This window comes from Sorex araneus, chromosome 4 (genome assembly GCF_027595985.1).
Source record: "Sorex araneus isolate mSorAra2 chromosome 4, mSorAra2.pri, whole genome shotgun sequence".
Taxonomy (NCBI): Eukaryota; Metazoa; Chordata; class Mammalia; order Eulipotyphla; family Soricidae; genus Sorex; species Sorex araneus.
Genome location: NC_073305.1, coordinates 46190795 through 46218111, shown reverse-complemented (window position 1 = coordinate 46218111; position 27317 = coordinate 46190795). Strand labels below are relative to the sequence as shown.

At 44.9% G+C, this 27317-nt stretch overlaps 1 protein-coding gene and 1 pseudogene across 2 annotated transcripts in view; one reads left to right on the top strand and one right to left on the bottom strand.

The window, feature by feature from the left end:
• IP6K1 (inositol hexakisphosphate kinase 1) overlaps positions 1-27317 on the top strand; it is a 37403-nt gene that overhangs the window by 5692 nt on the left and 4394 nt on the right. For both annotated transcript variants that reach the window (XM_004615241.3, XM_055134627.1), the window contains exons 2-4: positions 10471-10822; positions 13855-14065; positions 19167-19348. In XM_004615241.3, the coding sequence (XP_004615298.1) occupies positions 10600-10822; positions 13855-14065; positions 19167-19348 (616 nt within the window). In that variant the 5' untranslated portion in view covers positions 10471-10599. The remainder of the gene's footprint in view (positions 1-10470; positions 10823-13854; positions 14066-19166; positions 19349-27317) is intronic.
• On the bottom strand, positions 19355-27303 carry LOC129404188 (cytochrome c oxidase subunit NDUFA4-like; annotated as a pseudogene).

The window sequence follows — 27317 nt, the reverse complement described above, 5'->3', positions numbered from 1 at the left end:
CAAACCTACTGTGTTATTGTTTAGGCTCACTGAACTTGGTAGTCTTCTATGCAGATTTCCCAACAGATTTGTTGTGATCCTATTGGGTTGACAGTACTATGAAATTTTAGGGTATTGTAGCTATAGTTCTGGAACAGTTCATTGGTTTGGCAGTTTGATGAGGTTCAGTTGCAGAGCTGGGCCATTTCTATGTCAGAGGGTTTCAGGTATGGCTTTGGGCTACTGTTCCTTCAGGCAGAAAGGAGAATCTATCCAGCCCCATTCTGAGAATGGCCCCAGAGTTCTCAATCCAGAGCCTGTCTACCTGGGAAGATACTGGGATGTGTTCTTTTGGAGGTGTGATGCTAGGTCATTTCTCTTCCAGCAAAATTGCCCCAAGAAATTTTATTTAGGATTTTTTAGGGTCCAATCCAGCAGTGCTCAGAGGTTACTCCTGGCTCTGTGCTCAGGAATTACTCCTGGTGGTGCTCAGGGTACCATAGACGATGCCAGGAATTGAACCTGGGTTGGCTGCATGCAAGGCAAGTGTCCTCCCCTCTTTACTGTGGCTCTGTCCCCTGATGAGGGCAACTTTTTTTTTTTTTTTTGGTTTTTGGGTCACACCCGGCGATGCACAGGGGTTACTCCTGGCTCTTCACTCAGGAATTACCCCTGGTGGTGCTCAGGGGACCATATGGGATGCTGGGATTAGAACCCGGGTCGGCCGCGTGCAAGGCAAACGCCCTACCCGCTGTGCTATCTCGCTCCAGCCCCTGATGAGGGCAACTTTGAAAACAGTGGCAGTTACGTGGTTAAATGCAGAATAACCTTGTTGTTAACAACCCTATTTCTAGTTGTCTATCCAAGAATAGTAAAAAGACATGTTTACACAAAAAACCTGCATATGAACACATAGTAGGGTTATAAATGTCTGTCAGTTGAGATAATGGATAAATAAAATGTGCTATCAGGGTTGGAGGGTTAGTGGGTAGGGCACTTTCCTTGCGTGCAGCTGACTTGGGTTAGACCTTGGCACCAAATATGGTCCCCCCAGCCTGCCGGGAGTGATTCCTGAGCATTTCCAGGTGTGACCCCAAAATAAAAACAAAACAAACAGAACTTCCTTGGAGTTTAAAACCTGAGCTGGTCTCAGTCCCTTGAGCTGGTCTCAATCCCGTTATAGGAATAGTAGCAAGTTCTAAAAGAGCAGAACTCTTTGGGGTTATATAGACACTTTACTTTCAGCTTCCAGTTACAGCTGCAATCCAATGGTCATGTCTGAGGAATTTGTTATGATTATATTTTCAGATAACTTGCAGAGTAGTTTAGTGTCAAGGCAATTAAATAAATACATGATTTTACCATCAGAGCAAGAGTCATGGATTGTAGCCATATCTGATCACTTTGTTGTTACTGTTTTCATGACTGGTATTCAGGCACATGCTTGGTCATGGAGTTTCCACACTCAGTCTGGGTGCTCACTGGGGTTTACACACTTTGGGTCACACCCAGCAACACTCAGGGGTTACTCCTACTTCTACACTCAGGAATTACTCCTGCCAGTGCTTGGGGGATCAGGTGGGATGCCAGGGATTGAACCCCGGTTGGCAGCTTACAAGGTAAAGTCCCTACCAAGTGTACTATCATCCCCTACCCCGGTTTACACACTTTTGTGTTGCTTTCACATATTCTCACTGGGGTTCACAAAGCAGGTGTGATGCTGTCATACCTGGTGTAGTGTTGCCAGGGCTTGCTTTGGAGATTGTTTTATTTGTGTTTGTGTATACCTGACTGCAGTGTGTGGGAGATTGCACACTGTTGTCGTGCCTGGAGTCCCAAATAGCAGAGCAGGGATGTGCTTAGCACATGTGGGCGCCTCCAGGACTTGAGAAATTGGATGTGCAGGCGTCATGTTGGCGTGGGAGGTGTGTTTTGCTACTGAGCCACCTCCAAGCCCTCCATATTTGATTTTAAGCTTTGTATATGATACCTCTTGGCACCTTTTTTATTTTTTTGCCACACTTGGCTTGTGCTCAGGGCTGTTCTGTTTAGGTGCTCAGGAATCACCCCTGGTGGAGTTCAGGGAACCAAATGCGGTATTGGAGATTAAACCTGGGTAGGCTATGTGCTAGACAAATATCTTAGCTGCTGTACTATATATTTAGCTTTTCTTGTCACCTCTTTTTGTTTGTTTTTGGGCAACAATCAGTGATGCTCAGGGATTACTCAAGAATTACTCCAATTGTTCAGGAATTCCTGGTGGTGCTCAGGGGACCATATACGATGATGGGGATCAAACCAGGTTGGCTCCTGGTTTAACTACTGTAAGTGGCTTAAGTACTGTAGTGTCTCTCTGGCCCCTCTTGTTACCTCTTTTAAAGTAGTACCAAATTTGATGATTTTTAAACTCCCATTGGAGGGACCAGAGCGATAGTACAGCCAGTAGAGCATTTACTTTGCACACAGCTGACCCAGGTTTGACTCCAGCATCCCATATGGTCCCCCAAGCACCACCAGGAGTAATTCCTGAGTGCAGAGCCAGGAGTAGCTCCTGAGCATTGCCAGATATGACCCCTGTCCTCCAAAACAAAACAAAACAAAACAAAAATTCTAAAAAACCCTTCCACTGGAGTTCTGAGATAGTTTTGTGGTATCATTGAGACACCACAGGAAAGATAAGAGCTATTTCATATGTCTAATTCCTTTCTCTGAAGAGTTCTCTTATTATTTTGAGTTACTTATTTTATTGGTGTGACATTTTATTTTATTTTTTAAAATTTATTTATTTTTCCTTTATTTATTTTTAATTAGTGAATCACCGTGAGGGTACAGTTGCAGATTTACTCATCTTTGTGCTCTTGTTTCCTTCATACAAAGTTCGAGAATCCATCCCTTCACCAGTGCCCATTCTCCACCACCAGTAAACCCAGCATCCCTCCTACCCTCCCCAATCCCATCTCCCCACACCCCGCCCCGCCACTGTGGCAGGGTATTCCCTTTTGTTCTCTTTCTCTAATTAGGTGTTGTGGTTCGCAATAAAGGTGTTGAGTGGCCACTGTGTTGGTGTGACATTTTAAATGTGGTTCCCAAGTAATCTGAAAAACACAGGGCTGGAGTGATAGTACAGTGAGTTCAGTTAGGATAGAGATGGGATGACTATGACAATGATAGTTGGAAATAATTTTTAATTTTTTAAAAACATTATTGTTTTTTATTTTATTTATTTATTTATTTTTTGCTTTTTGGGTCACACCCAGCGATGCTCAGGGGTTACTCCTGGCTTTGCACTCAGGAACTGCTCCTGGCAGTGCTTGGGGGACCATATGGGATGCCGGGGATCGAACCCGGGTCGGCTGCGTGCAAGGCAAACGCCCTACCTGCTGTGCTATCGCTCCGGCCCCCCATCATTGTTTTTTAAATGATAATTTAAATTTATTTTTTGGAGGGACCATACCTGGTGGTGCTGAGGAGTGGTCCCTAGGAGATGTTTCAGGCTACCATATGTGGTGCTGGGAATTTGAACCAGGGTTGGCTTCATTGTAAAGAAAGATCCCTAACCCTTGTACTGCCCCTCTGCCCCTACACAGATATTTTTAAAAGGGTCTAAACTAAATTCCTTCCTTCCTTCCTTCCTTCCTTCCTTCCTTCCTTCCTTCCTTCCTTCCTTCCTTCCTTCCTTCCTTCCTTCCTTCCTCTCTCCCTCCCTCCCTCCCTCCCTCTCTCCCTAAATCCCTCCCTCTCTCCCTCCCCTCATCACCCCTTCTCTTTTCTCCTTCCCCACACCCAGCAGTGCTCAGGGCTTAGTCCTGAATCTGTGCTCAAGAATCACTCTTGGTAGGCTTGGGGATGTGTAGGGTGCTGGGGATTAAGCCTGACTCAGCCATGTGCACAGCACGTACCCTACCAGATGAGTTATCTCCCCAGCCCCAGTCTTTTCATATCTGGGGAAACACAGCTTCTTAAATTTTTTAAATTTTTATTTTTTTGTCATTTGGATTACACCTAATGATGCTTAGGACTTCCTCCTAGCTCTGCGCTTACAGCTCATGCAGGAAGGGCTCTGGGGACCATTTGAGGTGCTGGGGATAGAACCTGGCCCAGCCCTGTGCAAGGCAGGCATGCTACCTGCTTTACTATCGTCCCAATCCATTTTTTGTGGCCATACCCATAAGTGCTCAGGGTTTACTCCTGGCTCTGTGCTCAGGGATCAAATTCATGGCAACCTTGGGGGACTGTATGAGATGCCAGGGATTGAACCTGGGTCAGCTGCATGCAAGGCAAACACCCTACCATTGCTCCAGCCTCCCATCTTTATTTAAAATAGGGACTACACCCAGGGTCACTCCTGGTGATGCTTGACACAGCAGTGCTGGCCTGATGGTTAGTGGTTGGGGGCTACCAGGAGTCACACCTAGTGGAGCTCTGGGGTTACCATACTTGGAGGTGCTGATGGGCCATGTGGTGCTGGGGATTTTACCACTTGAGATACTCCCCCATTTTACTGTAGTTGCTTTACTAATGAATTTAAGGATATTTCAGTGTCTTCTTATTTAACTCTAAATCAGCTTTTTTTTCCCCCTGAAATTATTTATAAGTTATTTTTCATAAAGTCTAAGCTGAATTAACTTTTTTGTGTTACTTTTTTTCTTAGAGTGACTACATAGTTGTATTATCTCGCTCTGTGTGTGTGTGTATGTGTGTGTGTGTGTAAATATTGCTAGGGATTGAACCCAGGGGCTCAGACACATTGCATGGCAAGTGCTCTGCTGCTGAGCTATGTTCCCTGCCTCATTTATGTTCCTTTCAGTTGAGTAATTTGCTATTCATTCCCTTGGGTTACGTAGGACAGTAAAAAACTAAAGATTTTTACTATTGGGGGGTGATTGGGAAAATGGGGATAATGATAGAGGGAAGGTCACACTGTGGATTGGTGTTGGAATATTGAATGCCCGTAACAATACATCATGAACAACTTTGTAAACTAGGGTGTTTAAAAGAGAAAAAAATTTAAGAAGAGATTTATAATATTTTCAAATTTTTACTTTATATTTTGGACTTTTCAGTTTTTGGTTCTTTTTTGTTTGTTTTGTGTTATGGGCTGTAACCAGCACTCGGGGTCCTGCCAGCATGTTGCTCGGGAGTCACTCCTGGTGATGCTTGGGAGACCATGCAGTGCTGGGGAATCAGGGCCTCTCATGTGCAGAGGCTTAGCTATCTCTGGACCCTAAATTTAATTTGTTTGTTCATTTTTGTTTGTTTTGGGGCCATATCTGGTGGTACTCAGGGGTTACTCCTGGCTCTGCACAGAAAGATCTCACTTGGTGCTGGGGGACCATATGGGATTCCAGGGATTGAATCCAGGTCAGCTGCATACAAGGCAAGCACCGAACCTGCTGTACTGACCCCCCCAAAAAATTAATTCTTAAAAGACTAGGGGGACCAGAGAGATAGTACAGCAGGTAAGGCACTTGCCTAGCATGTGGCTGACCTGGATTTGATCCATAGCACCCCATATAAACCCCAAGTCTTGCCAGGAGTGATCCCTGAGCACAGCCAGGTAAACAGCACCACTGGGTGTAACCCCAATGCAGAAACAAAAAACAAGAAAGGTAAATAAGGTGGTAGCCAGAGAGATATTACAGGGGTTTGCCTTGCACACAGCTAACCCTGATTCCATACTTTTTTTTTCTTCTTCTTTTTGGGTCACACCCAGCATTGCTCAGGGGTTACTCCTGGCTCTGCACTCAGGAATTACTCCTGGCGGTGCTTGGGGGACCATATGGGATGCCGGGGATTGAACCCAGGTCGGTCACGTGCAAGGCAAACACCTACCCGCTGTGCTATCACTCCAGCCCCTCCCCCCAAAGTCTTAAAGTCCAGAGTTTGGCAGTAAAGATTCTGCCTAGAGAAAAAAGTGTTCCCTTACCACCATTGAATTGAGGCCATAAGGGAAGTTCCCACCCCTGCTCGTGCATTATCTCCTGTATTTTGCCAGGTGGTTCACATCCCTTTTCCTCTTTACTTCCAATTGAATTATATGCTAATTATAATGAGAATTCCCCACCCCAATAATAAAATTATTTGTGATTTTTTTTCTTTTTTTTTTTTTGGCTTTTTGGGTCACACCTGGCGATGCACAGGGGTTACTCCTGGCTCTGCACTCAGGAATTACCCCTGGCTGTGCTCAGGGGACCATATGGGATGCTGGGATTCGAACCTGGGTTGGCCGCGTGCAAGGCAAACGCCCTACCCGCTGTGCTATCTCTCCAGCCCCAAATTATTTGTGATTTAAAATAAGTAAAATGGGGGGTTAGGATAAACCTCATAGAGAAAGAAACATTTGTACAAAAGCTTTGGAAGGAGGGTGAAGAAAAGCTTTGGAAGGAGGGTAGCCAAGTAGTTATTTTGGGGAGAAGAAAATTTTAGGCAGAGAAAAAGCCCTTTAAGGTACACAGACCTTAAAATGGCAATAGGCCTTTGTGTCTATTTGGTTAGAGTGACATAATAAGCAGTGGGGCAAAGAGGGGTTTGAAATTAGATCAGAAAGAAAATAGGATTGGGGAAGAATGCAGATACTGGTTACGAGTTGGAATTTTACTCTGGGTTAAATGGGAAAGGTGTCAGACCTTTGAACAGATAAATCACATGTTCTGACTCAGTTTACACTGTCACTGCTGTATTGAGAACAAACTGCAAGGAGACCATGGTGGGAAGTAGGAATATCTATTTGAAAGTGAGGGATGGGGCTGGAGAGATAATTAGGTTGTAAGGCACTTGCCTTGTACGTGGTTGATTCCACTTCAATCAATCCCAGGCACAGCGTATAGTCTCCAAGCACTTCCTTGAGGGATTCTTGAGCCATAGAGCCGGGAGTAAGCCCTGAGCACCTTCAGGTGTTTACCCAAAACAAACGAAAGAGATGTTCGTGATTATGTCAGGAATTAGCACATTTGGTGGTGAGAGGTAGTTGAATTTGGGTATGTTCTGAAGACAGGCATAGTAGTATTACTTGATAAAGGATATGAAAGAGGAATAAAAAGGACAAGGTTATCGCTTTCTAGTTCACAAGCATGATTGGTTTTTCACATCTAATTTGTGTGATGTCTCTCAAATCTTATTACAACATCCAGCACATTACCTATCTTCGTATTTAAAAAAAAAAAGGCAACTTTTTGGCTTGAGCAGTGTGGAATTAGTAATTGTGGGTGGGGAAGACTGCAGGTTGAGTAGTTTTGGGCACGGGAAGATAAATTTTGACCATTTAAATGTAGACTTCTAGGTCAAACAGGTCGTTATGGTAATTATGTAAATTTTTGGTATTCAGGAGAGGACTGAAGTGAATATATATAGTTGGACAAGAGAAAATTAATGGAGGCCTTCAACTGTAAGAGACTGGGGAGAAATCTCTCAAGCATCACCAGAGTATACAGAATAACAGGAAGATAAAGTGAGTGCAGTATTTGAAAAACAAAATATATCAGGGACCTGAGAGATGGCTTGAACACATGCTTTGCATGCTGGAGCCTCAGGTTTAGAAGAAAGCAAACCCAGGGACTGGAGCAATAGCACAGCAGGTAGGGCATTTTCCTTGCATGCCGCTGACCCAGGTTCGATTCTGTCCCTCTCGGAGAGCCCAGCAAGCTACTGAGAGTATTCTGCCGCACGGCAGAGCCTGGCAAGCTCCCGGTGGCATATTCGATATGCCAAAAACAGTAACAAGTCTCACAATGGACAGACTGGTTTCTAGTGCCCGCTCGAGCAAATCGATGAACAACAGGATGACAGTACTACAGTGCAGTGCTACAATACTCAGTACATAATATTTTTTGTAATAGTCCAACACCCTTAATGTCTTTATTTACACTAAGTCATCTCTTGCTGTCTAGAGGTCTGTACATGGATCCCACCTTTCCAGAGAAAATCTTTAAAAAAAACTTTATTTAAACACAGTGACTTACAAAGTTGTTCATAATACAGTTTTTTGAGGCATTCAGTGATTGAATACCAATCCCACTACCAGTATGACCTTCCCTCCACCAATTGTTTCCAGTTTCCCACCCTCCTCTCCAAACCTGCCCCCTTCGCAGGTATAATTTTTTTATATTGCTTGTTACATGATAGTTAATAGAATTATTAAAAAAATACTCAAAAGAAAATTTATGAAAGTTGTATCTCACAATGAAGTCATTAAAGTCATTGAGGATTTACTGTTTGCTGCTAGTTGAGTCTTCTGCGTTTATATTTTTATTTATTGAGTGAAGTTGGCTTCTGTGCTACTATAGGATCTGATTTGGTGTGCTCCTGCTGGGCCCAACAGTATTGTGGAATTTGGAGGTGTCGCCTGGATGCATATGTGGCTGTGTGCTCCAGGAAGTCTAGGGCCTGTAAAACTGAGCTGATAAGTTTAAGTGTCTTAGTTTGGCATGCATCTCTTTTGAGATTTGTCTTGAAGTGTGTAGCTGGGCTATTGTTTTCATGGCAGCAGCTGTCTCAGAGAAAATCTTAATGGCACTTGGAAAATAGTAAGACTAGTAACTTGGTAACAATAAATGATATGGGACTGATTTTATACAGAAAGTGAAACTTGGCTTTGAATTTAGTAGTGGCACAACCCTCAGACAATACACTCAGAAGAAACACTTCATTTACATATTTCCTTTGAATGCTTGACTAACATGTACCTTCCCTTCACTTGGGTTTAGAGCTGGGTCAGAGCAGAGTAGTGCTGGGAGATAGTAGTAGTACAGTAGAGTTTCCGACAATTTTGAATAGCTCTTACTCTAGCCTTATTAGTAGTAGTCTTTGTAGTGGGGTGAAATTACGTGTTTTTTTCCCACGTGTTCTGATAATTCTTACCGTTCATGATAGGAAGAATCTAGATTGCTGTCATTGGTTGGCATTGTAGTTGGTTACTTAAAGATCCCTAGAAATGCTTTTGTCATCTCCCCAGTGTTAATACTAAGGAATGATACTGCATAGCTTTGTCCCAGGTTACTATGGTTACTGTGATTCTCTTGGTGGCGCTATCATCTGAATAGTTATGCATATAGAGCTGATAATGTTGAAGATGCTGAAGGCTCTGGTATTATGGCAGAAACTGCAGAAGCCTGTGACAACATCAGTCAGGAGTAGGAACTTCCAGGGCACTACTTGATGCAGTTAATTTATATCTATTGCAGAATCAAAGTTGTGTTGGAATTTTCTAGAAGCTTTCTAATTGGCAGTGCTTGGGAGACTGCTTACGCAGTGCTGCTCAGGCCCTGTGGTGCTATGACTATACCTGCTGGTGCTCGACAATGTTTGTGGTGCTGGGGATCAAACTGAGGGCCTTGTGCATGCAAGGCATGTGCGCTAGCCCTTTGAGTGTTCTCCCCAACCCCACAATTTGATTCATGATTGATCTTTGTGGGGAGTGCCCACATTTGGTAGTTCTCACGGGTCACTCACATTGATGTCTTCAAGGGCCTCTTGGTGCTCTGGGGACCTTATGCAGTGTTGGGATTCAAACCAGAGTTGCAACCATAGTCACATGGTAGGCAATGCCTTAACCTTTGTACTATTTCTGTGGCTCTCTGATCTTTTGCTTGCTTGCTTGCCCTTTTGTTTGTTTTAGGACCATGCTCAGTGGTGCTTATAGACTATTCCCATCTCAGTGTGTGGGAATTGCTCCTTGTGGCATGACTTTGTGATGCCAGGGATTGAACTCAGGACACAGACATACAAAGCATAGGCTTGATCCCTTTGAGCTATCTCCCTAGCCCTTGTCTGGTCTTTTATTTCCTCCTCATAAAGCTTAGCAATGGCTCCAAGAAGTGGATTCCACTTTGTTCTTTCTTCTCCCTAGTTTAGATTGTTAGATTTCTTTCTGTTCCAATTGTATATATACTTGCCTTAGAAGTTCCACGGAGGGGGCTGGAGCGATAGCACAGCGGGTAGGGTGTTTGCCTTGCATTCAGCCAACCCGGGTTTCATTCCCAGCATCTCATATGGTCTCTGAGCACCACCAGGAGTGATTCCTGAGTGCAGAGCCAGGATTGACCCTGATAATTCTTACCGTTCATGATAGGAAGAATCTAGATTTCAGGGGCTGGAGAAACAGTACAATAGGTAGGGCACTTGTCTTGCACTCAGGTGACTCAGCTTCAATACCTACTACCACTATGGACCCTTGAGTACTGCCAGGAGTGATTCCAGAACACAGAGCCAGGAGTAAACCCTGAACACATCAGGGTATGGTCCCCAAACCAAAATAAATACGTTTCCAGGAAGTCAAGGAATCATTTCTTTTTCTGAAATGGGGTCAGTAGACCAAATATGTTTGGGAAGCTCTGAGTATATAGTTTGTGAACTCTAAGGAAGTTGTATCTTGTCAGGTGTTTAATTCTTTTTTTTTTTTTCTTCTCCCCTCCCATCCTCCGTCTCATCCTCCCTCCCTCTCCCTCTCCCTCTCTCCCTCCTCCCCTCCCCTTCCTCTGTCTTTCTCTTTTTCAGGAAAGAATAGGTTGAATAGATTCTTGACTAGTGGCCTCTGCTGGCAAGGACCTTCCTTCTACCTAGCTCTCCTTTTGTGGCCCATGTGCTGCATCCTCTGCCCTCAGTGTGCAGCCGGCCCCCAACGCAATGTGTGTTTGTCAAACCATGGAGGTGGGGCAGTATGGCAAGAACGCAAGTCGGGCCGGAGACCGGGGAGTCCTCCTGGAGCCCTTTATCCATCAGGTGGGCGGACACAGCAGCATGATGCGCTACGACGACCACACTGTGTGCAAACCCCTCATCTCCCGGGAGCAGCGCTTCTACGAATCCCTCCCTCCCGAAATGAAGGAGTTCACACCTGAATACAAAGGTCAGTCACTGTCCAGTTTCTGGAGAGAGCAGCTGCCATGTGCATGTAGTTCTTAAGTCAGTTTTTGTGTTTCGTTGACTATGTAATGTGATGACAGGTCTCAAAGCAGCTCATCACTCTCTGAAAGAAGATTAAGAAGTTGAAAGCATCAGTGAGGTCATTAGATCTTGAAAATTTGATATACTGATAGGTAACCTGGGAATAATTCACAATGTTAAACCCTCTTGGTGGAGAAGAACACGCTCTCAGGGATGTTTCCTTGGTTTGCTGGGATAACATAGGCATGAAGGAACAGCAGTTTTCTGGTTCCAGAGGAAAAGGAATAGATGCTTCCAGGCTAAGACATTGAGATCAGTGGCAGGAAGTCTGTCTCTGTGCTAGAGGAGTGGTGGTTCTGGGCTTCCAATGCTCTAGCACTTTGCATTCTCTTCCAGGACCCTGGAAATTCTAAGTTTCATGATAAAAAAAAAGGCACCAGGTCAAACCGTAAGGCTTGGTCCTCAGAGCTGAGCACTCCTGGGTGTGACTCTATAAAAATGGTTTAAAAAAGGCAGGGGTGGGGGGACAGAGGCAGGGTCAGGGATCATCAAGAATCAGGGTGCCCATCTAGAGAAGGGGATTGGCAAAAAGAAACATTTTCTCAGTCTAGCATATGCTTTTCCAGTTTAGAAAGCCAGTTTGTACCACACCAAGAACATAAAAGAAGATGTTCAACCCATTTTTCATACCTGGCATCACACATAGTCTCCTGAGGACCACTAGGAGTGAACCCTGAGCACGGAGCTAGGAGAAAGCCCTTAGCACAGTTTGTGTGGCCCAAAACCAAATTAAAAATATTAAAAGTATAAAAAGAAAACTGAAAAATGTAGTTGAATGTTGGATGTATAGTAAAAGGGCCGCCTGTATGTTTTATTAAAATATTACCTTTGGGGCTGGAGCGATGGTACAGTGGATAGGGTGCTTGCCTTGCATGCGGCTGACCCCGGTTTGATTCCCAGCATCCTATATGGTCTCCTGAACGCCAGGAGTAATTCCTGAGTGCAGAGTCAGGAGCACCCCTGTGCATCATCAGGTGGGACCCAAAAAGAAAAAAACTAAAAAGTAAAAATAAAATACTACCTTTGAGGTAGATTTCTAGGTGTTGTTGTAATTTCTTTCTAAGTGACCCAGAAATACTGCTAGTACAACTTGGAAGTTTTTTTTTTTTTTTTTTTTTGCTTTTTGGGTCACACCCAACAATGCACAGGGGTCACTCCTGGCTCTGTACTCAGGAATCACCCCTGGCGGTGCTCAGGGGACCATATGGGATGCTGGGATTTGAACCCGGGTCGGCCGCCTGCAAGGCAAACGCCCTACCCGCTGTACTATCACTCAAGCCCCAACTTGGGAGTTTTCTTCTTATTATTTTTCAACCTGTTTTTTTTTTGTTTGTTTGTTTTTTGTTTAGTTTTGTTTTGGGGCTACAACTGATGGTATTTAGGGCTCCTTCTGCTTTAGTGCTCAGATTTCTCCTTGTGGTTTTTGGAGGACCACATGGATTAAACACAGGCCTCCTGCCTGCAAAGCATGCACTCACCCCTTGAGCTATCCCTCTGGTTCTCCAAACATACTATTTTGAAAGGGATGTAATGGGGGCCAGAGTGATAGGACAACAGGTAGGATGTGTGCCTTTCACAAAGCTGACCCAGGTTTGATCTCTGGCATCACATTTGGTTCCCTGAGTCCTGCCAGGAGTGATTATAAGTACAGAGCTAGGAGTAAGTCCTGAGCTCTGCTGGGCCCAAAAAACAAAAATAAAAAAGAGGGACACAGTAGGACTAGGGAGATAACTTAAAGAACTGGAGCACATGCTTTGCATATGGGAATTCTGACTTCAATTCTCACCACATGGTCTCTTGAGCATGGTCTCTAGGAGCAACCCTGAGCACTGAATCACGAATAGCTCCTGAGCACTACTGGGTATGACCCAAAACCATATTGAAAAATGATTAAGTGGGAGAAGGACAGCACAGCAAAGTATTTTGGATTAGTACAACAAAGAAAATCGGGCTGGAGAGATAGCACAGCGGGTTGGGTGTTTGCCTTGCACGCGGCCGACCCGGGTTCAAATCCCAGCATCCCATATGGTCCCCTGAGCAGGCCAGGGGTAATTCCTGAATGCAGAGCCAGGAGTAACCCCTGTGCATTGCCAGGTGTGACCCAAAAAGCAAAAAAAAAAAACAAAGAAAATCGAAATCAGGGCTGGAGTGATAGCACAGCGGGTAGGGCATTTGCCTTGCATAGAGCCAACCCGGGTTCGATTCCCAGCATCCCATATGGTCCCCCGAGCACCGCCAGGAGTAATTCCTGAGTGAAAAGCCAGGAGTAACCCCTGAGCACCGCTGCGTGTAACCCAAAAAGCAAAAATAAATAAATAAATAAATACAGTAGAAACGCTAGTGAAACTGGTGGAAGTTCTGTGTCAAGTGGAAGTTCTCTGTGGTGAGGCTAGAATAGTCTAAAGCTCACGGTGGCAAAAGACATTATTTGGGGACTGTCTTAGAGGAAAAAAAAATCTTGGAAGCCTTTCCAGGTGATGCTGGTATGCAGAAGGAAATCAGATATATAGAAGGAATCGGGAAATAGTAGCATCAAAGCAGTAGAGATAGAGAATTAAATGATGTCAGTTGGGCCATGGGGATAGCTCAAAGGGCGTGAGAACAAATGCATTGCATGTGGTCTGTCCAAGTTCAATCACTGGCACCAAACTAGAAGCCCTTGAACATTGGCAGATGTGCTCCTCCACAAAAATTATGTGAGTTGTGGATATGTAAGGAGCATGCATGTGTCTTTTAAATGGTAAAGATTCAGTTAAAAGAGGGCTAGATAAGTTGAAAATATGTATAGATTGAAGATGTAAATTGCAGAATTACAGAGGAATGAATAGTAGATGCATGTGATGGTACTGTGCGCTGGGAGGTAGCACATGTCTGTACTCCACTGCATGGATGTAGCCTGTGTTAACATTAAGTGACTGGTACCTTTTTCAACAGGCGTGGTGTCTGTCTGTTTTGAGGGCGACAGTGATGGTTACATCAATTTAGTGGCTTACCCTTATGTGGAAAGTGAGATCATGGAACAAGATGACACACCAGAGCGGGAGCAACCTCGGCGCAAACATTCCCGCCGGAGCCTGCACCGGTCAGGCAGTGGCAGTGACCATAAGGAAGAGAAAGCCAGCCTGTCCCTTGAGACCACTGAAAGGTAAGAGGGTACTGAGGGGATCAAAGATGTGTGTCTAGTCTTGGTCAGCACAGATTCTTGAGTCATCTCAAGATTTTCATATATAATGGGGAAGTGAGGTACTAGGTGAGGTAAGATGTTTGGTGATCTTGGATCACCAAAATAGGTGTAGCCTACCTGTGTATCACATTTTTCTAGTACTTTTTACACCTGTTCTCTTAGGTGAGAACAGAATTTCCTGTGTTCTGCAGTAGTGTACACTGTCTACAGGGAGACTAGCTGCTTCTTGACCTGCAGTATGATAAAGCACCAGGGCTATGAGGGATCATGTACACTAATATTCTTTTTTATTTTGTTTTGTTTTTTTGGCCACAACTGGCAATTCTTGGCTTGCTGCTGGCTCTGCACTCAGACATCACTCTTGGTGGTTCTTAGGGATCATATAGGATTCCAGGAATTGAACCCGGGTCAGTTGTGTGCAGAGCAAGCACCTTACCTGCTGTGCTATCTCTCTGGCTCTCCTAGATTATTATATTAATGAGTTTAAGTATCAAGACTTTTCTGAACTGGAGTGATAGCACAGTGGGTAGGGCATTTGCCCTGCATGTGGCCTACCTGGGTTCGATTGCCAGCATCCCATATGGTCCCCCGAGCACCTCCAGGAATAATTCCTGAGTGCAGAACCAGGAGTAACCCCAGAGCATCTCATCGCCAGGTGTGTTCCAAAAAGGAAAAAAAGACTTTTCTGAGACCCTGATAGCATCTTTATTATTTTTAAAATTTTTAAAAAATTTTTAATGAATCACCGCGAGGCACAGTTATAGACTTAACAAACTTGCATGCTTATGTTTTAGTCATACAATGATCGAGTGCTCATCCCTCTACCAGTGCTTGTTCTCTACCACCAATGTTCCCAGTATCCCTCCCATCCCCCTCACTCCCCCCACACTCCCCCACCCGCCTCTGTGGCAGGTTCATTCCCTTTTACTCTCTCTCTCCTTTGGGGTGTTGTGGTCTCCAGTGCCAGTATTGAATGGCCATTATGTTCGGTGTATAGTCTACTTTTGGTACGCATCTCCCATCCCGAGTGGACCGTCTAAACACCCTTTACTTGGTGGTCCTGATATATCTTTAATCCTTGTACCTAAAGTTTGGTTGCATTAAAAATATATATATTTATGGGGCCGGAGCGATAGCATAGCGGGTAGGGCGTTTGCCTTGCCTGTGGCCGACCCGGGTTCAATCCCCGGCATCCCATATGGTCCCCCAAGCACCGCCAGGAGTAATTCCTGAGTGCAAAGCCAGGAGTAACCCCTGAGCATCACTGGGTGTGACCCAAAAAGCAAAAAAAAAAATATATATATATATATATATATATATATATTTAAAAGTAGCCTATAAAGAATTATTATTATTTTTTTTTTTTGCTTTTTGGGTCACACCCAGCGATGCTCAGGGGTCACTCCTGGCTCTGCACTCAGGAATTAACCCTGGCCATGCTCAGGGGAGCATATGGGATGCTGGGAATCAAACCCGGGTTGGCCGCATGCAAGACAAATGCCCTACCTGCTGTGCTATCACTCCAGCCCCAGAATTATGTTTCTCGATACTTCATATAGTGAAGTATAAGTTCAGGACTGAGAAGGTGGTTCAAAGACCTGGTATTAGGCCTTTGTGTGCTAGACCATTGTGTACTACTACGTGTGCTAGACCTGAGTTTGGTCTCTGGCACTGGTATAGCCCTGGTGGCCCCCAAGCACCAAAGGGAGGTCCCCTTCAATCTTGCCCAAAAAGGAAATTCTTTAGGTGGTTATAATAAAAAGAACAGACTATTAAAAGTGTTAATGGGGATAGAGCTGCATTGCTAAAAGGAGTATGAAATTTTTAGTTACTTTGGAGAACAGCTTGGCAGTTCTTGAAAAAGTTAAATCCAGGAGTATGGGTTGACTTACCAACAAGCACCTACTTTGAAAGTGTGAGGCCACAGGTTCAAGACTCAGTATTGCCCACATGTGCAAAGTGTGGTCATGAGGCTCTCTGTCTGGGATCGCAGATGCTGTAGCAGTGTCTGTGACTCCTGTGTATGCATGCACCACAAATAGATGTGTGAACACCCTGGCTAAGAGTGTGACCCCAGGAGGACACTTCTTTGAGCACCTAGCAGCCCCTGCCCTGGTGAGTCCTACAGTCAGAATGCAGGCAAGCACCACAACTAATAGTATGTGATCCTTTGTGATCCCTACACAGGCATCACAAAGTGTGTGATCCAAGGGAATATGACAACCAAACATATGATCCTTGATCATCCCAGCAACAAAGTTGGGGGAAAGGTAAATCCAGAAGTTGCAAGGTCAGAGCGAACTCAGCTGAGTGCATGCTTTGCACATGAGAGACCCGGTTTAATCCCAAATACCTCATAGTTCCCGAGCACTGCCAGGAGTGACTCCACCCTTTATTCCCCAAGCTCATAGCTGAAAGTAGCTTCTGATCATTGCTGGATGTGGTTCATATATACTCCTACCCCCCACCTAAAAATGCAGCAGTGACATCACTGTCACTATCATCCCGTTGCTCATCGATTTGTTTGAGCGGGCACCGGTAGCGTCTCTCATTGAGAGACTTATTGTTACTGTTTTTGGCATAATCCAATATGCACGGGTAGCTTGCCGGGCTCTCCGAGAGGGGCGAAGGAATTGAATACCAGTCGGCCACGTGAAAGGCGAAAGCCCAACCGCTGTGCTATCACTCCAGCCCAGAAGTGACATAGGTAATTAAAAAAATGACTGATCACATAACTTTGCATGCTGGAGGTCCTGGTTTAATCCCCACTACCACATGGTCTTCTGAGCAAAGGCAGGAGCAACCCCAAACACTGAGCCAGGAGTAGCCCCGAAGCTCTGTTAGGTGTAACTCCCCCTAAAACCAAAGGTAATTGAAGAAATTTGTTGACAGACAAAACTTGCACACTAGTGTTTGTTTCTAGGAGTGTTTTACTGTAGTCATAAAGTGGAAACAATGCAAGCGTCCAGCAAGTAATGGTTGGATAAATAAGATGTAGCAGAACTATACTGCAAACAGAATAGAAATAAAATGTTTTGTTGTTTGCTTTTGGGGGGGCTATAACTGGCAGTGCTTAGGGGCTGTTCTTGTTTCATTGTTAGGAGTGATCCTTCGTAGCTCAGGGAGCAAATAGTCAGTGCTGGGGTTTGAACAGGGGTCAGTGCTTGAAAGGCAAGTGCCCTACCTCCTGATTCTTTTTTTTTCTCCCCCAAGACCTCATTCTGATATGTGCTGTGCAGCATGGATTAACCTTGAGAATCTTGTGCTGAGGGAAAGAAGCAAATGAGAAAACATACATATGGGAGTAGGGAAATAGCGCAGCAGGCTGGGTTGCATACTTTTTGAAAACTGGGTCCCCAGTTTGATTTCCAGTGGCACACAGTCCCTTGAGCTTTGCCAGAAACAACTCCTGAACACTGAGATAGATGTAGATCCCAAACACTGCCATTGTGGCCACAAAAACCAAAAACACTCAAACCCCAGGGTGCTAAGGGCTTATTCCTGACACTGTGATTGGGGATCACTCCTGGCTGTGCTTGAGGGACCATATGCGGTGCCGAGGATCAAACCCAGGTTAGGTGCATGCAAGACAAGCACCTTATCCACTCTACTAGCTCTCCAGTCTAAGAGTTTGTTTTTAGAATAATGAAAGTAAAAAAATGAGTGATATTTTACAGTCTTGTAAGTACGCTTAAAAGGCTGGTATATTTTTAAGTAAATTCATGTGACATGCTTAAAACAAAGTGGAATACTGTGTTATCAGATTACTTTTATATTTAATGTCACTCAAAGTTACATTTCAGTAACTAGAATGAGTTGTTACTTAGAAGTTGAAATTGGAACTGGTTTTGATTCTGTTTTGGGATTATACCTGGCTGTGCTCAGAGATTTCTCCTGGCTCTGCTCAGGGATCACACCTTGCAGGGCTTAGAGGACCATAGTGGGTTCTGGAGATTAAACTGGGATTTGAAACAGGGTCAGCTGTGTGCAAGGCAAGCACCTTAACCTCTCCAGCCTTAATTAGTACTGTTTTTCTTATGGTGTCACATAGTTAATCTCATAGTCTCATAATCTCATAATCAGTTTGGTACTTTGATCTGTACCTCTGTATCTCGAAAAGCTCTCTAGCCTATGTGCATCTACTTCTCGTAGGAGGCCACTTTGTATCTCCTCCAGTTGGTATTCGCAAAGGTAACCACTATCTGGATCTGTCACCAAGGATTCCTTCTTTTGTTTTTGGGCCACACTGAGCACTGCTCGGGGTTTACACCTGGCTCTGCTCTCAGGGATCACTCTCGGTGGCGCTTGAGGAACTGTAATGTGTGCCAGGTATTGAACCTGGGTTGGCTGCATACAAGGCTAGTGTCCTGCCCACTGTTCTATTGCTCCAGCCCCAGGGATTTCTTCTTTAAAAAAAAAAAAAATACTGGGGCCAGAAATATAGTACAGCAGGTAGGATGCTTTCCTTTCATGTGATTGACTTGTGTTCGATTCTAGCATCTCATATGATCCTCCAAGCACTGCTAGTGGCAATTCCTGAGGGCAAAGCCAGGAGTATCCCCTGAGCTTCATTGGGTCTGCCCCCCCCCAAAAAAAATTATTTTAACTTAATTAAATCTTTTTTGTTTTTGTCAGTTGTTGCACCTAGCAATGCTCAGGGATATTCCTGGCTCTGTCATCAGGGATCATTCCTGGTTGGGCTCAGGGGACCATATGCTGTGCTGGGGATCAAATCTGGGTTGGCCACTTATTAGGCAAGTGCTTTTACCACTGTACTATTTCTCCAGTTCCTTCAGTTTCTAAACATCCTCAACAATACTTATTCCAGTTTTCATCATAGCTATTGTAATGGATATGAAATAGTGTATCTTCATATAACACAATGAATATTTTAGACAGTTTTTAGGGACACAGGAGGTACATTATTATATCATTCAGTCACTTTGCGTTTTTATGCCTCTGGGGCCTTGCCACCCATTAGCAGGGTCTGTGGACAGCAGCTTTGGCTGGATCCAGCGAGTTTCTGAGTTCCTTAATAATATGAATGTTCTTTCCTCCTTAGCTCCCAGGAGGCAAAGAGTCCAAAGGTTGAGCTCCACAGCCACTCAGATGTCCCTTTCCAGATGCTGGATGGCAACAGCGGTCTGAGTTCTGAGAAGATTAGCCACAACCCCTGGAGCCTGCGCTGTCACAAGCAGCAACTGAGCCGCATGCGCTCTGAGTCCAAGGACCGAAAGCTCTACAGTATCCTTGTGTCTTGCTCTTTCAGCAGTGACTGCTACTGTACCCACTGCACCTGTGTCCAGGGACCTGCTCAGATCATGGAAGAGACGCTCTCTGTTGAAAAGTCCCTCTGTGTTGCAGTTCCTTTTTCCATAGGGTTTTCTTCCTCTTCCTTCTGTTTAATTCCCTCATCACCATATATTTTCTACCTTTTGGGACTGGTAAAGCTGAAGTATAAGCTGGCTATCTAGAACTTTCTGTATTCTTTATCTGCTTGAGATGTTTGTTTTTTGGACCATATTTGGCAGTACTCAGGGCTTTACTCCTGATGATGCTGTGACGGGGGTGGGGAGCGGAGTTGGGGGGGCACACTACAGCATATGCAGTGTAAGGCAACTATCTCCTGTATCTGTTTTTCTAGTATAACACTAGCACTGAAGTGTCACTATGTGACTTAGTACTGTAGCACTGTCGTCCCGGTGTTCATCAATTTGCTCGAGCAGGCACCAGTAACGTCTTCATTTTGAGACTTTGTTACTGTTTTTGGCATATCGAATACGCCACGTGTGGGTGGTATACTCTTGGTAGCTTGCCGGGCTCTCCGAGAGGGACAGAGGAATCGAACCCGGGTCAGCTGCTTGCAAGGCAAATGCCCTACCCGCTGTGCTATCACTCCAGTCCTGCTGTGACTTAGTTTTAAATTTCTTTTAATTGAAATTTAAATAACTTAGAAGATAGTATGGCGGGTAGGTATATTGCATGTGGCTGACGCAGGCTTGATCCTGACACCCCATTGTGTCCCCAAGCCCCTCCAGGAGTGATTCCTGAGTACAGAGCCAGGAGTAAGCCCTGAGTGCTATTGGGTGTGGGCCTCAAACCAAAACAAACAAAAATAGCCAATATAGCTGATGGTTACCCTTCATCAGTGCATGTCAAGAATTGTGTCTGTGGGGGCTGGAGTGATAGCACAGCGAGTAGGGCGTATACCTTGCACGCAGCCGACCCGGGTTTGATTCCCAGCATCCCAGATGGTCCCCTGAGCACCGCCAGGGGTAATTCGTGAGTGCAGAGCCAGGAGTAATCCCTGAGCATCATCGGGTGTGACCCAAAAAAGAAAAAAAAATTTGCATCTGTGTACATACACATCCATATGCACACATACATTTTTGTCCCCTGCCTTTCCAAAATATAATTAAAAATTGATATTTGGTTTTAAGACTTTTTTGGCCTAAAGATAAACATTGTACTTGTACAAAAGTTTTAAGATGTGTGAGATATGAAGCCAGAGCCACAGTAAGTGGGTAAAACACTTGCCTTTTACTTGGTTAACTGGGTTTCTTCCTGGCATCCCATATGGTCCTTAAGCTGCACAGTAGTGATCCGAGCTCCAGAAGTAAGCCTGAGTACTGCCTGATGTGCCCAAAAGCCAAAAACAAAAAAAGAGATGTGAAAGATAAAGAATTATTGTGCTCTTTTCAGTAACACATACACTAAAGTTGGAATGCCCCTGCGCCCTGAGAAAAAGTGTTATAAAATAGAAATCCTTATATTTGTGTAGTGTTTTTGAAAATAGATAAACATTACTGAGAAACAGGATGTGTGCTGAGCACTTCAGTTTTTTGTTATAAGGTATCTATCGTAGAGCACACCAAGTGGCACTCTATGGGACTGAGGTCATTCCTTGTTACCTGGCATTAGGTGGGGTCCCTTGGGCTACACTTGGTTGTGCTTAGAGGCCCACAGATGTAAAGGATTATAAATTTATGACCTTGCACATGACAGTCTTTCTCTCCAGTTGACTTTGGTTGGCTTTGCTTTGTAATTTTTTGGGGGTTTTGGTGTGGCCTGGCATTAGTTAAAATGCCAGGAGTAATTTATTAGGAGTAAACCCTGGTGGTGCTCAGGGCTTTACTCCTAGTGCTGCTCAGGAGACCGTATGTGATGTTGGCCACCAAACCAGATTCCACCCTGTGGAAGACAAGTTTCTTTCCCCCTATTCTATATTTCTGACCTATATTCTATATTTCCCCCTATTCTATATTTCTGGCCTATATTCTATTATTTCTTTCCCCCTATTCTATATTTCTGGCATGCCTTCCTTTTGCTGAGCATTGAAACCAGGCCTTTACACATGCATGGCATGAGCCCTACCACTGAACTGCATCCCAGCCCTAGTTGTCCTCATTAGGCCTAGGTAAGGACTTACTTGTTTTTGTTTTTGTCCACAACTAATGATGCTCAGGGCTTATTTCTGGGTCTGTGCTTAGGTATCACTCCTGGTGAGGCTTGGGGGACAACATGGGGTGCCCAATTCGAACCTGGATCAGCTGCCAACAAGGAGAGCACCTTACCCTTTATACTATCTGTCCAGCCATGAAGATCCTTTTTTTTTTTTTCCCCTTTTGGCTTTTTGGGTCACACCTAGCGATGCTCAGAGGTTGCTCCTGGCTCTGCACTCAAGAATTAACTCCTGGCACTGCTTGGGGTCCATATGGGATGCCGGGGATTAAACCTGGGTTAGCTGCATGCAAGGCAAGCGCCCAACCCACTGTGCTGTCGCTCCAACCCATGGGGATCTATTTTGATAGGTTTGTTGCTTAGCAGTTGTACACAAATCCTTCTGCAAGACATGAGATGTTTGCAGGACTCATCTAAAGAATAAAATACCTGGGGCTGGAGCGATAGCACAGCGGGTAGGGCATTTGCCTTGCACGCAGTTGACCCGGGTTCGATTCCCAGCATCCCATATGGTCCCCTGAGCACCACCAGGAGTAATTCCTGAGTGCATGAGCTAGGAGTAACCCCTGTGCATCACCAGGTGTGACCCAAAAAGCAAAAATAAATAAATAAATAAAAATAAAAAAAGAATAAAATACTTGGGGCCAGACAGTACCGGGAACATTTGCCTTGAACAAAACTGACTTAGGTTCAATCCCTAATACCCCCTATGGCTCCCTGAGGACTGTTAGGACTGATCCCAGAGCACAATCAAGAGTAAGCTCAGAGCATCACCAGGTGTGGCCCTTCCAAAAAAATGAAATCATATGTAATAATAATAATAATTGGCTTATAGTCTGCTAGTCTATCAAGATAATATTTCAAAATTTTATCAGGGCTGGTAAGGTGGTTCCAAGAGCTGGAGTGCCTGCTTTGCATGTGGGAACTGTGGGTTTGATTCCTGGCATCACGTGGTCTCCTGAGCACCAAGCCAGAAATCGGCTTCAAGAATTGGTGGATGAGGTCTACAAACTAAGAAAAACAAGTTAAAAAAAATGACATTCACAGATGTGGTACATATACACACACGCCCGTGCACGAAATTCTTCACTGATACTGTAGCACTGTCGCACTGTCCTCTCGTTGTTCATCAGTTTGCTTGAGCGGGCAGCAATAACATCTCCATTGTGAGACTTGTTACTGTTCTTGGCATATTGAATATGCCACGGTAACTTGTCAGGCTCTGCCGTGTGGGCGGAATACTCTTGGTAGCTTGCCGGGCTCTCCAAGAGGGACGGAGGAATCGAACCCGGGTCGGCTGTGTGCAAAACAAATGCCCTACCTGCTGTGCTATCGCCCCAGTCCACTGATACAAAGAATGAAATTCTGTCACATGCATTATAAACATTTTTTAAAATTTTTAAATTTTTTGCTTTTTGGGTAACACCCAGTGATGATCAGGGGTTACTCCTGGCTCTGCACTCAGGAATTACTCCTGGCGGTGCTGGGGGACCATATGGGATGCTGAGAATCGAACCCAGGTTGGCCAAGTACAAGGCAAATGCCCACCCTCTGTGCTGTCGCTCCAGCCTCCAGTATAAACATTTTTGTAAGTGAATTAGCCAGTTACAGTGGAAAAAATACTACATGATTTTATTACGTGAAGTACTTAGACAAATTTATAGAGACAGTAGAGGAATGATTGCCAGGAGCTTTGGGGAAGAGAAATGGGAGTTGTTTTTTTTTTTTTTTTTTTTTTGCTTTTTGGGTCACACCCAGCGATGCACAGGGGTTACTCCTGGCTCATACACTCAGGAATTACTCCTGGCAGTGCTTGGGTGACCATATGGGATGCTGGGAATTGAACACGGGTCGGCCGCGTGCAAGGCAAACGCCCTACCCGCTGTGCTATCTCTCCAGCCCCATGGGAGTTGTTTTTGGGTTTTTTTTTTTTTTTTTTTTTTGCTTTTTGGGTCACACCTGGCAATGCTCAGGGTTACTCCTGACTCTGCACTCAGGAATCACCCCTGGCAGTGCTCAGAGGACCATATGGGATGCTGGGAATCGAACCCGGGTCGGCTGCATGCAAGGCAAACGCCCTACCCGCTGGGCTATCGCTCCAGCCCCGGGAGTTGTTTTTAATGGGTACAATTTTTTAGTTTTTTTGTGGGAAAAAGTTTTGGAGATGATAAATGACACTAGTCATTGCACAGTAGTTTGAATATATTTAATGTCTTGGAACTGCACACTTAAAAATGGTTAATGGTATGGTCACCTAAGCACTGCCAGGAGTTATTCCTGAGCACTCTGGGTGTGACCCAAAAAGTAAAAAAAAAAAATGGTTAATGGGGGCTGGAGATGAGGTGCTTGCCTTGTGTGTGACCAACACTGGCTTTGATGCCTGGTACTGCGTATGGTTACTCTTGAACACAGAGCTAGGAGTAGACCCGGAGCACAGCTGGATTTGTCCCTGGGGGAAAAAAATGGAAAAAAGAAGGAAAATACTAATAAAAAAGTGCAGAGATGGCTGAAAGGGCTGGTACGCGCTTTACATGTAGATTTCAAATACCAGCGCTTCGTGATCCCCTGAGCATTGCTGGGGGTGAAGTCCAAGCACCAGCCTAGGAGTGTCCCCAAGCATTGCCAAGTGTGGCCCCAGAACAATAAAATTGTCAAGGTTTTTGGTGGCGGGGGCACATGTGGCTGTATTCAGGACATATTCAGGGTCAGCTGTATGCAAGGCAAGGTTCCTGGCTGTTGTACCATCTCTCAGGCCCCTCCAATAGTAAATTTATGTTATCATACTTTATCATAGAAAAAACATTTGTTCATTTTTTGGGGGTGGGGGATTTGTGCGATATCTGGCAGTACTCAGGGCTTACTTCTGGTTCTGCACTCAGGAATCACTCCTGGCAGGCTCAGGGTACTTTGTGGGATGCTGGGAATTGAACTTGGGTTGGCCACATGCAAGGCAAGCACCATACCATCACCGTACTATCACTTTGGCTCCACATTTGTTCAATTTTAATTTTTACTTTGTTCTTAGGCCACTCCCCTCTTAGTGCTTGGGGATCATTCCTGGTAGTTCTTAGGGGAGCATGAGAAACTGGAAATTGAACACTAGGTTCTCCATGAAAGGCATGTACTCCATCCCTTTGAGCTATCTCCAGGTCCTCCAATGTTACTTTGGGAGAACACACCTAGCAGTGTTAGTGTCTACTCCCAGCTGTTTTCAGGAAACCTTATGGGTGCTAGGTATCAAATGGGGGCCCTGCATGCAAAACCTGGGCTCTAGTTCTCTGACCATCTCTCCTATCATAATAAAAGGAATTTTTCTTTTAGTATGGGGGGGTGGGACATGACCCATACCTGGCAGAGCCCAGCTGTTTTTTGAGGATTTTTCCCTGCTGTAAGGCAATTATCTTAACCCCTTATCCTATCTTTCTAGTCCCAGTAAGAATAATTTTCTAAGGAAATAAGCCACGGGGATAGAGGGATGGTACAGGAGGTGAAGCATTTGCCTCACATGTGACCAACCCAGGTTTGAATTCCTGGTACCACAGCCCCCTGAACACCGCCAGAGATCACTCCCAAGCACAGAACCAAAAAATAACCTAACCACTGCCAGATGGGGGGTAGCCTTGCTTGGGAAAAGTGTTTGCCTTGCATACAGCCTACTTAGCTTTGATCTCCAGCACCTCAACACACTCTGAGCCATCCCCCCTCTTAACCCTCAAGACTGATTCCTGAGCACAGAGCCAGGACTAAGCCCTGAGCACAGCCAAGTGTGACCCATAGAAGCATATATGCTTCCTATCGGAGCATGTATGGTCATATTTTCAATCACCAGTACCCAACTCACAGCTCCCTCCCCCTAAAAAATGAAGATATCAATAAAAATTTTAAAGGGGGCTGGAGAAATAGTATAGCATGTAGGCCTTGCCTTGCATGCAGCTGACCCAAGTTCGATCCCCGGGACCCCATATGGTCCTCCGAACTTGGGAGGAGTGATGCTTGAGGCTGAGCGAGGAGTAAGCCCTGAGCACTGCCAGGTATGGCCCCCAAACAAAAATTAAGCCAGTGTATGAAATCCACAGTTGAGAGTATGTGAGATGAACACAAGTTACTTTCAAAGAGATTGCCCTTTTAAATTTTAATTTTTAAAACAGTTCTGGGACCTGAGGGGTAATACAGATGTTAGGGTGCTTGCTTTCCACTTGGCTGACCCAGGTTTGATCCCGAACACTTTATATGGTTCCCCAGTGCACCACCAGCAGTAATTCTTGATGGCAGAGACAGGAGTAAGCCCTGCTGAACATTGACCATTGTGGCCCCAAACCAAAAAAAAAAAAAAAAAACCCAAAATCCCCAAAGATTCTTCCAATTTTTTATTAGTGAATCACCGTGAGGTACAGTTACAGACTTAACCTTTCGTGCTTGCGTTTCAGTCATACAATGATCGAGTACCCATCTCTCCACCAGTGCCCATTCTCCACCACCAATGGTCCCAGCATCCCTCCCACCACCCCTACCCCATCTCCTCCACCCCACCCCGCCTTTGTGGCAGGGCATTCCCTTTTGCTCTCTCTCTTTCCTATTGAGTGTTGTGGTTTGCAATAGATGTATTAAGTGGCCATCATGTTCGGTGTATAGTCTACTTTCAGCCCCGCATCTCCCATCCTGAGCGGGCCCTCCTACCACCTTTTACTTGGTGGTTCCTTCTCTATCTGAGCTGCCTTTTCCTCCAGCATGTGAGGCCGGCTTCTAAACTCTGACACACTAAATTTTATAATTTTATAAATTTTATAAATTTATTTATCATTGTAAGCCCTGGTGTAATACATCAACATGATTTCATGCATTAAAGGCAAAATATTTCCTGATTAAGTGTAAAATTGTACAGATGGCTTCTGGAAGACCTTCATTTTGCAGCTTTACAGTAAAACATTTTGTTGAGAAGTCAGGACCTCCTTATTTCATTTTGTTGTTATCTTCATTCACTGAGTGGAACTTGTATTGATTTGAGCCCAGTTTGTTCCAGGGTTCTGGGTTATTCTTTCTGTCCTAGAGGACATCTATTTTGAACAGTGCCGGATGGGTGACATAGAGTGCTGCTCCAGGGCCTCCAGCTCCAGTAAATATAAAAAGGATATTCAGGCTCAGGTGCTTCTTAGCCTGACAGCTGATCTGGCAGAACATGGTTGCAGCAGAGGCTCGAGTCAGGAAGGAGAGAAGGGAAAATCTATGGGGTCCAGGACAAACTATTCTCCTACCTTTATTTATTTTCCTCTGTCCCACCTTAAAATGTATTGGGTCTGGAGGGATAATAGCAGCAGCGCTTGCCTTGTACATGGCTGACCCTGGTTTGATCCTCAGCACTCCATATAGTCCTCCAAGCCCACCAGGAGTGATCCCTGTGTGCAGAACCAGGAGTAAGCCCTGAACACTGCCAGATGTTGCCCCCAAACACTTCTAGCTTGCCTCTCCCTTTCCTTGCCCCAGTTCCCCTTCCAACTTGCTCTTTTTTTTTTTTCTTTTTGGGTCACACCCGGCAATGCACAGGGGTCATTCCTGGCTCATGCACTCAGGAATTACCCTTGGCGGTGCTCAGGGGACCATATGGGATGCTGGGATTTGAACCCGGGTCGGCCGCGTGCAAGGCAAACGCCCTACCCGCTGTGCTATCGCTCCAGCCCCCCCCACCCCCAACTTGCTCCTTTTTATAGAAAAATTCACTTGTGTAACCCTGGCTGGGGCTGATGGTGAGCATGGC